A 13,866-nucleotide genomic window follows, 5' to 3' on the forward strand; every position below is an offset into this window, starting at 1 on the left:
TGGTTATAGTTTGGTGTTCCTTTCTCCTTCCTCCTGTTCTCTGTTTCCATGTTAGGAGTCCTGTTGTTTTGCTTCCTGTTTTATTTTGGGAACTTCCTGTTCTTTGTATCTGCCTCATTTGTACTATCTGTTCATAATGTCTTTACCAAATACTTTGGAATTTTATATTTCTTCTAAAAAGATAAATCCATCCATTCTTTTTCACTCATCCAAATCAGGGTCACTGGAGCCTATCACAGCTGCGAGAGGCAGGGTACACGCTGAACAGGTCACCTAACACAGAGAGACAGACAACCATTTGCACTCACACTCATGGACAATTTAGACTCCAATTAACCTAACCCCACTAACTGCATGTCTCCACACAGAAAGGCTAGATGGTAGAGTTGTTTGAATTCAGCTCTCTGTAGATATATAAATTTAATTTCCATCCAACTATGTAGCATCCTTTTGTTGGTAACATATTACCCAGTTCCTATCAGTGTAGATATCCAGCACGATTTGTTTCACGTTAAGATCTGATGTGCCTTTACGTTTTTAAGCTGTATATTTACTACAACTGAAAACCACGGTGACTGGCTTGGCGACTGACAAATGAATCAAATCAGAAAACTTAGAATTCATCTTGTCACTTCATCAGTAAACAATAATGACCCAGTTTTCACAAAGCCCTACAATAATACTGCCTCCACTTTGACAGATGATGTGATGGGCTTCAAATAATAAGTCATGTCTCTCCTTCTATATACTTTTCTCTTCCCATTATTCAGATAAAAGTTCAACTTGGCTTCTTCTGATACTTTTTCTGATCTCTGCAGGCTCTCTTTTAGGTGTTTTCAGCAAAGTCTAACCTGCCCCTCTCCTTGAGTCTTCCCAAGGTGGTTATACACACACACACACACACACACACACACACACACACACACACACACCATTTTAATCCGAGATCCTTGAACAGTGTGACAACTAATAATGTATTGGGACATGAAGAATTAAAAGCATGAACATGATTTTCATTATCAAACATCGACAACATTAATGGAGTGTGTGTATCCTGATTCATATTTATTTACAGGAGACCAGCTCAGGGTTATAGTTAATGTACGTTTAGGGTTAGAAAACAAAAGAAAAACGTTTTCCTTGTTTCTACAGTTGTTATTTGCTGTTATCAGACAAATTTCTTTTTAAATATTATTTAGATATTTACTGAAATATGAGTGCAGCTGGAAACACAAATCCATCCAGAGTATTGATTGTGTGTCCAAATCAAACATGCGGCGCTACCTGCTGTGGCAATGGAGCAGCTAAAAGTAGTTTTCTTTATTAGTAACATGTTATGCACCAAGAGAAGGTGGAGCCATTTCTCTGCTCCGTCCTATTAAACTGCTGCAGAAGAGGAAAAAACAGGAGGATGACCTCTGATCTCTTATGGAATAAATACAACAGTTTTTATTTCATGAAGAAAGCATTGATGCACTGCATCTGTTTTCATTCAAATAGAAAAAAAAAATCCCCAAATGCCCCGTTTCAATGTTGAAAAGATGCCATTAGACAGGCAGCTAGTTAGTGTAGTGGTAAGACTACACACCTCTGGATACCAGGTGGGTATCCTGACTGGATACCCACCTGGTATCCAGTCACGGCCCTGGCATCCCCCATGCTAAAAACCAGCCCTGGAATGGCGCAGCTACGTCTGCAGTCCAGGACACAAACATTTCACTATATGTTGTACTGTGAATGTGACAAAGTTTGTTTTTGAACGGGGTTTGTGTATCAAGTATTGAGCACTATGAGTCATTTATACTTTTATTTTTATATAAAAATATGGGGTGATTAGGATGAAAGTATAACAAAAATGGCTACATCCCTCCATCCTGACATTTAACCATGTGCTAAACCACAGGATTAAAATCTGTTCTGAACTTTTAAACTGCTGAAAATACCAAAAATAATCCAACATGTCGTCACTGTTCTGCTCAAAAGCTTAACTTGGTTCTCATAAAACAAACACATAAGCTACACACACACCGTACTTCACACTTTGGGTTCACTTTGATCAGTGTTGATTTTCTGTTTCTCGAAGGGGGGATTCTGTTTCTTCTTGTCTTTCTGCAGATTGGAAAACAAAACGGTGTTAAAAAGTCATAACTGAGCAGAAATGTAGTGCTATGAATCTAAGTAGTGGAGTGCACGATGACACATGAGTAAGTTTGAATTATACTCATTGCTATAGTAACATAAGTACAGTGGGAAAATTCACCCAATTTTATTATGATTACATGACAAGACGCTAAACTGTCTTTATGAATAAATTGTGATGTTTGCTGTTTAACCATCTTCATCAGCCTCTGCAGTGTTCCTCCTCTTTCCTCACAATAAGCTTTAGTTCATTTCAGTTTGTTTCATTAATATATTCAAAAAATGTGAAAAAGTAAAATAAACAAGATTATAAACATGACGGTCACACAAAAATATGAGAATGTTCATAAATACATTAAACTTACTTTTTTTATTCTTGATGTAACACCTGACAAGAATCCCAACTACTACAACAGCAAGAACAACAGCAACACCAACAGCAACACCAGCTACAAACGTCCATCCAGTGTTTGGTTCTGGAACTGAAGAGAAAACATTGGTGGAGGTCAGACTGTGACTGCATGTCAGGAACAAACAGCAGGTTTAAACAGCGAGCTCAGTGATGTCAGCATGGATCCAACTTCCTGTTTCCTCCTGCTCGTCTCCACAGCTCACAGGCTGGTTCTGGTTCTGCTCTCAGCTGTAAAGATGATGTTGGAGTTTTGTCTTGTATGAAAGATGTTTGAATCTGTGCTGCTGCTCACAGACTCCTGCTTTCCTTTTACTGAGCCTCACATCTGAAAACATGTGTGAGTCTGTGTGTAATCGAGGTTTCCTCCACCCTGAGCTTCTTAGCTACACACATCATTAAAGTGAATCTCTTCAGACTAATGATTCCAGAAAACAAGGAATATGAATCTGTCAGTGAAATGACCGCCTGCTGCGCTGCCAACAGATGACTCTCTGCACTGAAGGATTTTGGACTGTTAGGATCTATTTTTTATGCAAAATCATTTTCTTGTTTTTATGTTATATTTAATCATCTGGCATGAATATTACATTCAGAAATACTGAGCATTAAGATGATTTCTACTATTTTATTCTTTTTTTTAATGATACGAATGCATACAGTATGAATACATGTGGATTGTCATGCATGCCCCTGCAAGGGCGACTGTAGATACATAATTATGCACTTAATTGCTATGAAAAAGTATTCACCCCTTTCTGATTTCCATGTTTACTTTAACCATATTTTTTTAAAGCTCAGTTCCTTTTCACTAAAAACACTTAGGCCTGATTAGATTATTGCCAGACCTGCTGAATCAAGAAATCACCTACACAGAACCTATCTGACAAAGTGGGCTAAAAGTTCTCAAAAACCACCACGTCATGCTATGATCTACAGAAACCACTGAAAAACAAAGTCACTGTCACCTATTAGTCTGGAAAGGTTACAAAACCATGGATAAGGCTTTGTGACTCCAGCGAACCACAGTGCTGATGGTGGCTGACCAAAATGACTTTTAGATGCTAGAGCATCGAGGACTCATCCAGGAGGCCACAGAAGAACCCAGAACAAATTCTTCAGAATCAAAGGCCTCACTTGCCGTAGTTATTCAACAATAAGAATGAGACTGGGGGAAAAATGAATCCATGGGAGAGTTCCAAGCAGAAAACAACTATTGAGCGAAAAGAACACAAAGCCTTTTGTCACATTTGCTAAAAAATATCTTTACTTGCAATTCAATGGACTCATCCGGATTATCCTTCACTCACCACATGTATAGAAAAGAGCTCAATTACTCTGTGACCTCAGTGAAAACTTGTTCATCTTTACTATAAAGTATATGATTGGGAGTCCTATTCCATTGTTGGCTCTATTGTTTAATGCATTAACATTAGTTTAGAAAGTCTTCTCAGACTTCCCTCTCTTATATACATTTTTAATATTTGCTGCTGTGTTTGTATCATTAAGTTTTCTGTGGGTTGCAGCAATGGTTTGGCACTTCATATGATTGGCTGGATTTAGGGACCACAACAGACGTTATTAAAATAGTTTGATGATTTGCTATCAGGAAACTCCCAGAACATAGGAAAATGACTCCTTAATGAGACAGAGCTCAGAAGTGTAATGGGTGTCATCTCACTTTTTAGCATCTGCACTCAAACATTTGCTACAGCACATAAAAAATAAGGAATATAATCACACTGTGCATCATATATGTACCAATGATAACTGCTCATAATGATACCTGTAAGAGGTCTTGTATACAAACAAAAAGCAACTCATCTATGAGTTGAATTCAGACTAAAGTTACTTTTTGCTTCAGCTCCAGTGAATCTGTCTGCTGGAGTGTTTTATCACACACCTCTACTTTTTTCACCTGAGAAACATTTTCCAGACATCTGTCTTTATGATTTCATTAGTTAATATTTAGCTTCTTTGCAGACATCATTCTGTGTATTCAGTCTGAGCACATTTCACATTTTTGAAAAACAACAATTACTTAAAACATTTTAAGATTAAAATTTCACTCACCATTCAAATGCACATTGATTTCCGTATGTGCCTGATGCCAGATTTCCTTCTGTGTGGCGACACAGTGATAGCGGTCGGTCTTTGTCACATTAGTTTTGATGGTGACGTAAAAGCGCTCTCCTTTTTTAGAGACCTGCGGCTCCTCTGAAGGAATGGTTTGATTGTTACTGTCCCACCACTCGACTGTAGGTTTGGGGGAAGCACCTTTAACAACACACTTAAGGAGCGCCCAGTCATTTGTTTGATCAAGATTTGTGACAGAAGGCTCTGCAGCTCCTGTGAACACACAATAGTAATATTGTATAATTATTATTTTTTCATGTTTAGCTACTCTGAGTGCCAATGTGAGGGTACTAACTCAATACTGCCTTACTGGACAGTATTGATGTTTTTAAAAGGAATTTAATTTCAAAGCTTTTACTCTAAACAACATTTTGGACTCACATGCAGACATTTATACGGAAAAAAGGTTTGGACATCTCTAAGTTTGTTTAGAGTTATACAGAAAAAGATAGGAAAGTGCCAGCAAAATGGCAAACATATCATCAAAAATCTGGCACTGTAACCTGGATAACTACTTAAGGAGGATTTCAGTGTTATTTATTATTGCTATAAATATGAATATAAATAACTACTTGAACAATTGTAGATGTTACAGAAAATAAAGCAAACCCCCCTGCAATCTCCAAAACAATTCCACTAGTCTTATAAAACTTATTGCTAGAAGTTGCTGTAAATTTTAATTACATTGAGAGGGATAAGATACTTTTTGAGCATATGTATCTTAAAAGGTAGTTTTCTACTTGGATTAATAACTCAATGCAGACGATTAGGAGTGAGTAATGAGTTCACGTATACACACGAGGATGCGAATATCAGTGACGTCAAAGGCAGGACTCACCTGAGATGCTTCGGACCTTTAACTTTTTAAAACGCAGAGGTTGTATGCGACCCAAGTTTGCATGGTAATATTAATAGATAAACATAATGTATATTTTTATGATGACCGGAAACATAGACACGGACATGTTATACGTCGTTTCAAAGTTCAGATGTTTATCTTTCAGTAGATTCATGAACCTCAGTAAAGAATTTACGACATAAAAACAGCAACGTCTTTATTGACGGAAGTAAATACTTCGTGACCCTACTTCTACCCATTACAATCAATGCTAAAAAGCCGTTTATTGGACCAAAAACGGCTTTTTAAAAACAAACAATTGCTTGTTTAAAGGGAAAACCCCCCACGGATTAACTTCAGTTCGTTTGCGTTCAAGCGGGAGTAAAAAGAACCTGAAAAAACAGTAAATTTGTTTTGTCGGAAAGTTTTATCGGAGCTACGCAAACTAATATAAATGCGGTTTTAAAGCCAATTTTAAGCGATTGTTAGATTATTTCACCAATCAAGTTTGGTATCGCTGAAATCCTTAAACGCCCACGAACATCAATAATCTATCAGCATCTTCCGCCAACGTGAAGCAACGCGCCATGGAGACCGTTAATCCAATCAGCCAATCAGAAAAACGAATCTTATACCAATCGCGCGGCAGTTTGATTGACAGCTGCTGTTATCCAATAGAAAGTTAAGGCAATGAAACCACTCTCCCTTCGAAGCCGGGAAAATCACCTGTCTGACCATATATGGAAGTTTACGTAGTTAGCCTCGCTGTTTCAATGGAACGAAACGAAATCATAGAAAACCATTTTATCTTTGGAAAATACCCGATTAGAAAACAAAGAACAAAACAAAATCATGATTTTAGTTATTTAGGAGATGGTTTTGTGGTTAAGTTTAGTATTTAAGAAGATTTAAAGTGCAAAAAACAAAATGAATCATTATTATTTGTTAACTTTGAAGAGATTTTTTTGGGCGTTTTGAGGCAATTGATTAGAGATTCTTGGCTTTGCGCTTTGAACTAAACTGTAATATCTTAAAGCCATCTCTGTATATCAGCATGAAACTTGGTGCATTTATCGGAGACAGAATGAAGAGGATATCCTGTAAATTTCAGCCTCCTAGCCCTTATAATGACTGATTAATTCTAGTTAACATCTTAAGTAAAAGGTTAAAAACATCAAGGCTTCAGTCATTTCCTGTATAATCCTCTAACAAATGATCTGTGTTAGAGCTAAAGGTAAAACTGACAGACTACAATAATTATCACAGATTTTAGTTCACAGTGATAAAACAGGCAGGTATCAGATATTTATGATTTGGAAATTTTTCTTAAGTTTATTCTGGTAGTTACAGACATGCAGAAGTGCACATGCCTGTGAGAGGCTCTAACAAGTTAATATGGGCTCTGAAAGGGAAAAAAGCACAAATATTAGAGGTGACTGTGTTATTATCAAGTTGGCAGTCAGATAAAACTGGAGAAAAGAAACTCAGAAGTGTTAATCTGCTATATTATCCGTATTTTATAATCCTAAACTAAAAAAAAGAAAGAAAGAACAGTCACATATTTCATAACTGTCCTTATACATTTACACAAGAGACTGATTTATGGTGGTGGATGTATTATAATGACACAGTCAGAAAACACCCTGAACAGCTGTGTGTCTGACATATCAGGAGAAGTGAGAATTTGTTTATTCAGTGTTTACAGTAGCATTGACAGAGATTTATTCTGTTTAGTAAAGACTGAAAAAACCCGTGGGCACCTCAGATGTTTGACAAGCAGATTTACCAAATATTGATAATATTTCTGCAGGTGTGCTGTGGGGGTGAGACCCTGCCAGATGTGTGTACTGACTGTTTCATCTGTAAGTAATCAGCTGATTTATAACAGCACTCACCAACAGCAAGCTCAATGTGGAATCTTATATCACCGGACTGACTTTTTGGAAAAATACAAATATAGTTTCCTTTGTCCTCTAGCCTAGTGTCTGTTATTTTTATGGAGGCGTTGCCATTCTTCAGCTCTTCTGGAAAATGTGAGACTCGACCTTTGAACTCCGCAGACTGATCTTCAAGGTCATTATTATGATGTGTGCCATTATTGTACGTGAACACCTGCTTTCCGTCTTTCTTCCAGTCAAACACCATTGACTCAATGGTCTCACTGGTGCCGAGGGAACAGGGTAAAATAGCATCAGCATCTTCTTTCACAGTCACTCTGGCCACAGGTGTCCCTGAAATACAGAACATGAATTAAACAGTGTGTTTTCATACAGATTGATGAGGACAGAAGGAAAAAAAATTGTAAAATGGCCTGCATTTATATAGCGCTTTACTTAGTCCCTAAAGACCCCAAAGCGCTTTACACGTCCAGTCATCCACCCATTCACACACACATTCACACACAGGTGATGGCAGCTACATTGTAGCCACAGCCACCCTGGGGCGCACTGACAGAGGTGAGAAGGAAAGTCAGGTATGAGTCAGGGACAGCTAAGAAAGTTCACGCTTATTTTTATTTCCAAATTAATCATGAACAATTAAACCGATCGTTTAATTGAGCGATCGTGGCTCAAGAGTTGGGAGTTCACCTTGTAATCGGAAGGTTGCCGGTTTGAGCCCCGGCTCAGACAGTCTCGGTCGTTGTGTCCTTGGGCAAGACACTTCACCCACCGCCTACTGGTGTTGGCCAGAAGGGCCGATGGCGCGATATGGCAGCCTCGCTTCTGTCAGTCTGTCCCAGGGCAGCTGTGGATACAACTGTAGCTTGCCTCCACCAGTGCGTGAATGTGTGTGTGAATGGGTGGATGACTGGATGTGTAAAAGCACTTTGGGGTCCCTAGGTGGGACTAGTAAAAGCGCTATACAAATGCAGGCCATTCACCATTTACCAAACCAATCCAATTTAAACAGAAAAGAAAAACAGTTACAAGATGAAACCCACTAACTCAGCTTTATTTTTTCTTCCTACAAACATCTTGCGTCTGCATTACTGCAGCTGCAGCACCAATCCGTCTGTCGATCTCCGGCTCCCTTCTCCCATCACTCGCGAACAAGACCCCGAGATACTTGAACTCCTCCACTTGGGGCAGGAACTCATCCCCGACCCGGAGTGGGCACTCCACCCTTTTCCGGCTGAGAACCATGGCCTCAGATTTGGAGGTGCTGATCCTCATTCCCGCTGCTTCACACTCGGCTGCGAACCGTTCCAGTGCGAGCTGGAGGCCTCCACTCGATGAAGCCAACAGAACTACATTATCCGCAAAAAGCAGAGATGAGATTCTGAGGCCACCAAAGTGAGAGCCCTCCGCCACTTGGCTGCGCCTAGAAATGCGCCTGCGCGTAAAAATTATGAACAGAACCGGTGACAAAGGGCAGCCCTGGCGGAGCCCATCACCCACCGAGAACGAGTCCGACTTATTGCCGGCAATAATAATAATAATAATAATGGATAATGGATTGGATTTATATAGCGCTTTTCAAGGCACCCAAAGCGCTTTACAATACCACTATTCAGTCACTCTCACATTCACACACTGGTGGAGGCAGCTACGGTTGTAGCCACAGCTGCCCTGGGGCAGACTGACAGAAGCGAGGCTGCCATATCGCGCCATCGGCCCCTCTGGCCAACACCAGTAGGCAAGTAGGGTAAAGTGTCTTGCCCAAGGACACAACGACCAGGACAGAGAGCCAAGGGATCGAACCGGAGACCTTCCGGTTACAGATGCGATTCCCAACCCCCTGAGCCACGGTTCGGCAATGCGAACCAAGCTCTTGCAACGGTTGTATAGGGATCGAATGGCCCGTAGCAATGGGCCAGACACCCCATACTCCCGCAACACCTCCCACAGGACACCCCGGGGGACACGGTCGAATGCCTTCTCCAAGTCCACAAAACACATGTAGACTGGTTGGGCAAACTCCCATGCACCCTCAAGTATCCTTGAGAGGATAAAGAGCTGGTCCAGTGTTCTGCGACCAGGACGAAAACCGCATTGTTCCTCCTGTATCCGAGGTTCGACTAGCGGACGAACCCTCCTTTCCAGCACCCTGGCATAGACTTTCCCAGGGAGGCTGAGGAGTGTGATCCCCCTGTAGTTGGAACACACTCTCCGGTCCCCCTTCTTAAAGATGGGGACCACCACCCCAGTCTGCCAGTCCAGGGGTACTGCCCCTGATCTCCACGCAACATTGTAGAGGCGTGTCAACCAGGACAGCCCTACAACGTCCAGAGCCTTCAGGAACTTGGGGCGGACCTCATCAACACCAGGGGCTCTGCCACCAAGGAGTTGTTTAACTGCCTCAGTGACCTCGCCCCTGGAAATTGGCGGGTCATTCCCCTCATCCCCAGACTCTGCTTCCTCCCACTGACGTGTCAGTAGGATTAAGGATTAAGGAGGATTAAGGAGGTCCTCGAAGTATTCCTTCCACCGCCTGACAATTTTCTCAGTCGACGTCAGCAGCGCTCCGCCAGCACTATACACAGTGCAGGTAGAGCACCGCTTTCCCTCCTGAGACGCCTGATGGTTTGCCAGAATCTCGAGGCAGTCCGAAAGTCTTTTTCCATGGCCTCTCCGAACTCCTCCCACACCTTCAGCCACTGTCCGAGCTGCATTCCGCTTGGCCTGTCGATACCTGTCGGCTGCCTCCGGAGTCCCACAGGCTAACCAAGCCCGATAGGACTCTTTCTTCAGCCTGGTGGCTCCCTTCATCTCTGGTGTCCACCATTTGGTTCGGGGATTACCACCACCGCAGGCACCAACCACCTTGCGCCCGCAGCTCAATGCAGCAGCTTCTGCAATGGAGACGCTGAATATGGTCCATTCGGACTCAATGTCCCCAGTCTTCCTCGGAATGCTGTTGAAGTTCTGCCGGAGGTGTGCGTTGAAGATCTCGCGGACTGGGGCCTCTGTTAGACGTTCCCAGCACACCCTCACTACGCGTTTAGGTGCACCGGGTCTGTCCAGTGTCCTCCCCCGCCACCTGATCCAACTCACCACCAGGTGGTGATCAGTTGACAACTCAGCCCCTCTCTTTACCCGAGTGTCCAGAACATATGGTCGCAGGTCTGGTGATACGATTACAAAATCGATCATTGACCTTCGGCCTAGAGCGTCCTGGTGCCACGTGTACTTATGGACACTCTTATGTTCGAACAAGGTGTTCGTTATGGCCAAACTGTGATTTGCACAGAAGTCCAATAACAAAACGCCGCTCGGGTTCAGATCAGGGAGGCCGTTTCTTCAAATTACGCCCCTCCAGGTCTCGCTGTCGTTACCCACGTGAGCATTGAAGTCTCCCAGCAGGACAACAGAGTCTCCAGGTGGAGCACCTTCCAGCACACCCCCCAGGGACTCTAAGAAGGCTGGGTACTATGAACTGCCACTCGGTGCATAAGCGCATATGACTGTCAGGACCCATTCCCCGACCCACAGGGAACAAACCCTCTCATCCACTGGGAAAAACTCCAATGTACCGGCAGCAAGCCGAGGGGATATTAGAATACCCACCCCAGCCCGCCGCCTCTCACCAGGGGCAACACCAGACTGAGACAGAGTCCAGCCCCTCTCCAGGAGACTGGTTCCAGAGCTCAAGCCATGTGTAGAGGTGAGCCCGACTATATCTATCCGGTACCTCTCAACCTCCCGCACTAACTCAGGTTCCTTCCCCACCAGAGAGGTGACATTCCATGTCCCTATTGCCAGTCTTGGCAGCCGGGGATCAGTCCGCCAGGGCCTCCGCTCCTGGCCGCCACCCGGCACACAATGCACCCGACCCATATGGTGCCTCCTGCAGGTGGTGGGCCTGCAGGAGGATGGGCCCATGTCTCCTCTTCGGGCTGTGCCCGGCCGGGCCCCATGGACTAAGGCCCGGCCACCAGACGCTCGCCCTTGGGCCTGGCTCCAGGGCGGGGCCCCGGTAACCCTATCCCGGGCAGGGTAAACTGTTCCCTCGATGTTCTCTTCATAAGGGTCTTCTGAATCGCTCTTTGTCTGGTCCCTCACCCAGGACCAATTTGCCATGGGAGACCCTACCAGGGGGCAAAAGCCCCCAGACAACATAGCCCCTGGGATCCCTGGGACACACAAACCCCTCCACCACGATAAGGTAGCGATTCACGGAGAGGCCTCTAATTCTTAGTTGCGTGATTAACAAGATCAAGCGCAAATTCAGTTTTAAAGCTCTGCCAGATGGTTCTCTTGATAAGACCACTGCAGATGTGAACTGAGATACTACTGAGGTACACTGAGCTTAGAATATCACTTGGTGATGTGAAGAACCTTCTTTCCACTCGCCAAAGGGAGGCCATGCTGAACAGACCATTCTACAAGCAACAGGATTTCAGCCATAGCTTGATCTAAAGAAGAGGAGACAAAGAAAACTGTCCCAGCAGTGGTCCAAACGTGAAACAGCACACAGTGCACAGTCTTGCATTTTGCACATCTATCCCATGCAAGAGGTTGTTTTGACTGTCAGGCATATTGTTCAGAAGAAGTAAGCAGCACTGCTATCTAAAAATATCAAAATGGTTCTCTGTTTGAAAAAACTGGCTTAGAGCAAAAAAAACAAACAAACAAAACAAAACCAATGAGGAGTATAATCTCAAGTCCAGACACTTTTCTTTCCAAGCTCCTTAGACTACAATGACCTGGATGACTGAGAACCTTCACAGACAATCTCAAGTGTACTTTTGGAAGGTTTTATGAGCATGTAGTACATTTTACAGAATGTTCTATAAAAGGTTTGTTTTGTTATTATGTTTTGGATTGTTCAGAGAGTGTCCTTACAAAATAATCTTGACAAATGACAAACGAGAGCTTATTTTTAATTACTCAATGGGTATTACAAAAGTCAGTGCATATTATCAGCACAAGTGATAAGAGCGTTTCAATCCTTTATAGAAACACGAAAGCCAAAGTCCTCATCCTGCTCTCTGCTCTCTTTACTCTTTTCAGCACCACTTACCATCATTTTAAATTATTTGTGTTAATGACTTCATAAAACACTCACTAAATAGATAACGTGTAGTATCGTTGACATCAGGACACAGAAGGCAAGGTCCATTAAAACTGACTCTCCCTGCATATTGACCTATTCTTATATAACTGGATCCGCTTGATGCAGAAATTTTTGATGAACAGTAGAGATCAATGTCAGGAAGTACAGGTAATATATTTCCCAGCATTCCTCTCTATCCAGGAAAAGCCTCTATGTTAATGAGTGGAGTTAAAATCCCAGAGCAAATATTTTTAAGAAGTAAAATTCCATAAAAAGAGTTAGGCATAATCATATAATACTTCTAGCTTTACCATGACTCCAGTAGCGTGGCTGTCTATTGTAATGTAGAAAACACTCTTTGATAATGATTGCCTGAGATGAAATTTGACTTTCTCTCATTGTAAAGTCATTAAAAAACAAACAAACACTACCTCTACACTATCTCTGTATTAGTAGAAACAGTGTATATGTGTTTCAAACTGAACATGAAGTTCATTCGGAAACAAATGTCACACAGTCTAAACAGAGACCAAAGCAGATGCGTTTACAGGAAGCAGCGCACTAACAAAGACGCACACACGTACGCTTTAAAACGCATACAAATGAAATAATGAGTATCGCTATAACGATCAACAAAGAAATAGATTCGTTTCGTTGTTGCAGGTGCTGCACATTAATCTGCTCTAACTCTCGTTATTTCAACACTAAAATGCGGCTGCGTTAAAAGCTGATGTCACAGGTGTAAATGCCGCAGTCATCCACCCACTAAAGCAGCAGCCTGAGCAGCGTTAAAGCTCCATCCGCACCTGTGAAACGTGACTGCGCCTGCACACATGATCAGTCTAAATCAGTGAGTTTCTTACCGGATTCAGCAGCAAACGTCAGTCCGGACAAAGTCAGGAAACAGAAGCTCAGAAACAGAAGTGGTGGAAGCTCCATGTCTGCACAAATCCTCAGAGGATTAAACATTACAGCATCTCTTTAAAAAACACAGGAGCTCGGAGCCACTCCTCCCAGCGCACTGACGCACAAAAAAGAAAGAAAGAAACATTCATTCTCCTTCTATTCTCTTAAAGCCGTAAGCTATAACTGCACTTCCGGTGTGATATGTGACAATATCAGCGACATTTAGCTCTAACACGTTTAATAACAGCGACAGTTACACAGAATCGCTGACAGCAGACAGATTAATGAGCAGAGATAACAGATTATTGTAACAGTTTATGTACAGGTTGAGGTAAAGAGAGAGGACACCCCATACTTCCAGAATCTGTAGCCTTTAAGGTCAAAGACAGCTTCATTTTTTCACACTAGCATCTTTATATGACACACACACACACAAGGAAAA

The 13,866-nt window shown here is 42.5% G+C and overlaps 1 protein-coding gene across 8 annotated transcripts in view; it reads right to left on the reverse strand.

The window, feature by feature from the left end:
• Window positions 1–13,557, reverse strand: part of LOC309706833 (CD276 antigen homolog) — a 95,540-nt gene extending 81,983 nt beyond the window's left edge. For 2 of the 8 annotated variants that reach the window (XR_014276808.1, XM_082533741.1), the window contains exons 1-5: window positions 13,382–13,557; window positions 7,418–7,753; window positions 4,622–4,897; window positions 2,505–2,621; window positions 2,029–2,109 (exon numbers count right to left, since the gene is read on the reverse strand). Coding sequence is in view for 6 of the 8 variants with exons in the window: in XM_082533741.1 (XP_082389867.1) it covers window positions 2,057–2,109; window positions 2,505–2,621; window positions 4,622–4,897; window positions 7,418–7,753; window positions 13,382–13,487 (888 nt within the window). In the remaining 2 variants the exon portion in view is untranslated. The other 6 variants (XR_014276807.1, XM_082533742.1, XM_082533740.1 and 3 more) reach the window with 6 other exon arrangements.
• Between the last annotated feature and the right edge of the window lie 309 nt (window positions 13,558–13,866).

This window comes from Aulonocara stuartgranti (assembly GCF_965226115.1).
Source record: "Aulonocara stuartgranti genome assembly, chromosome: 5".
Lineage (NCBI taxonomy): Eukaryota > Metazoa > Chordata > Actinopteri > Cichliformes > Cichlidae > Aulonocara > Aulonocara stuartgranti.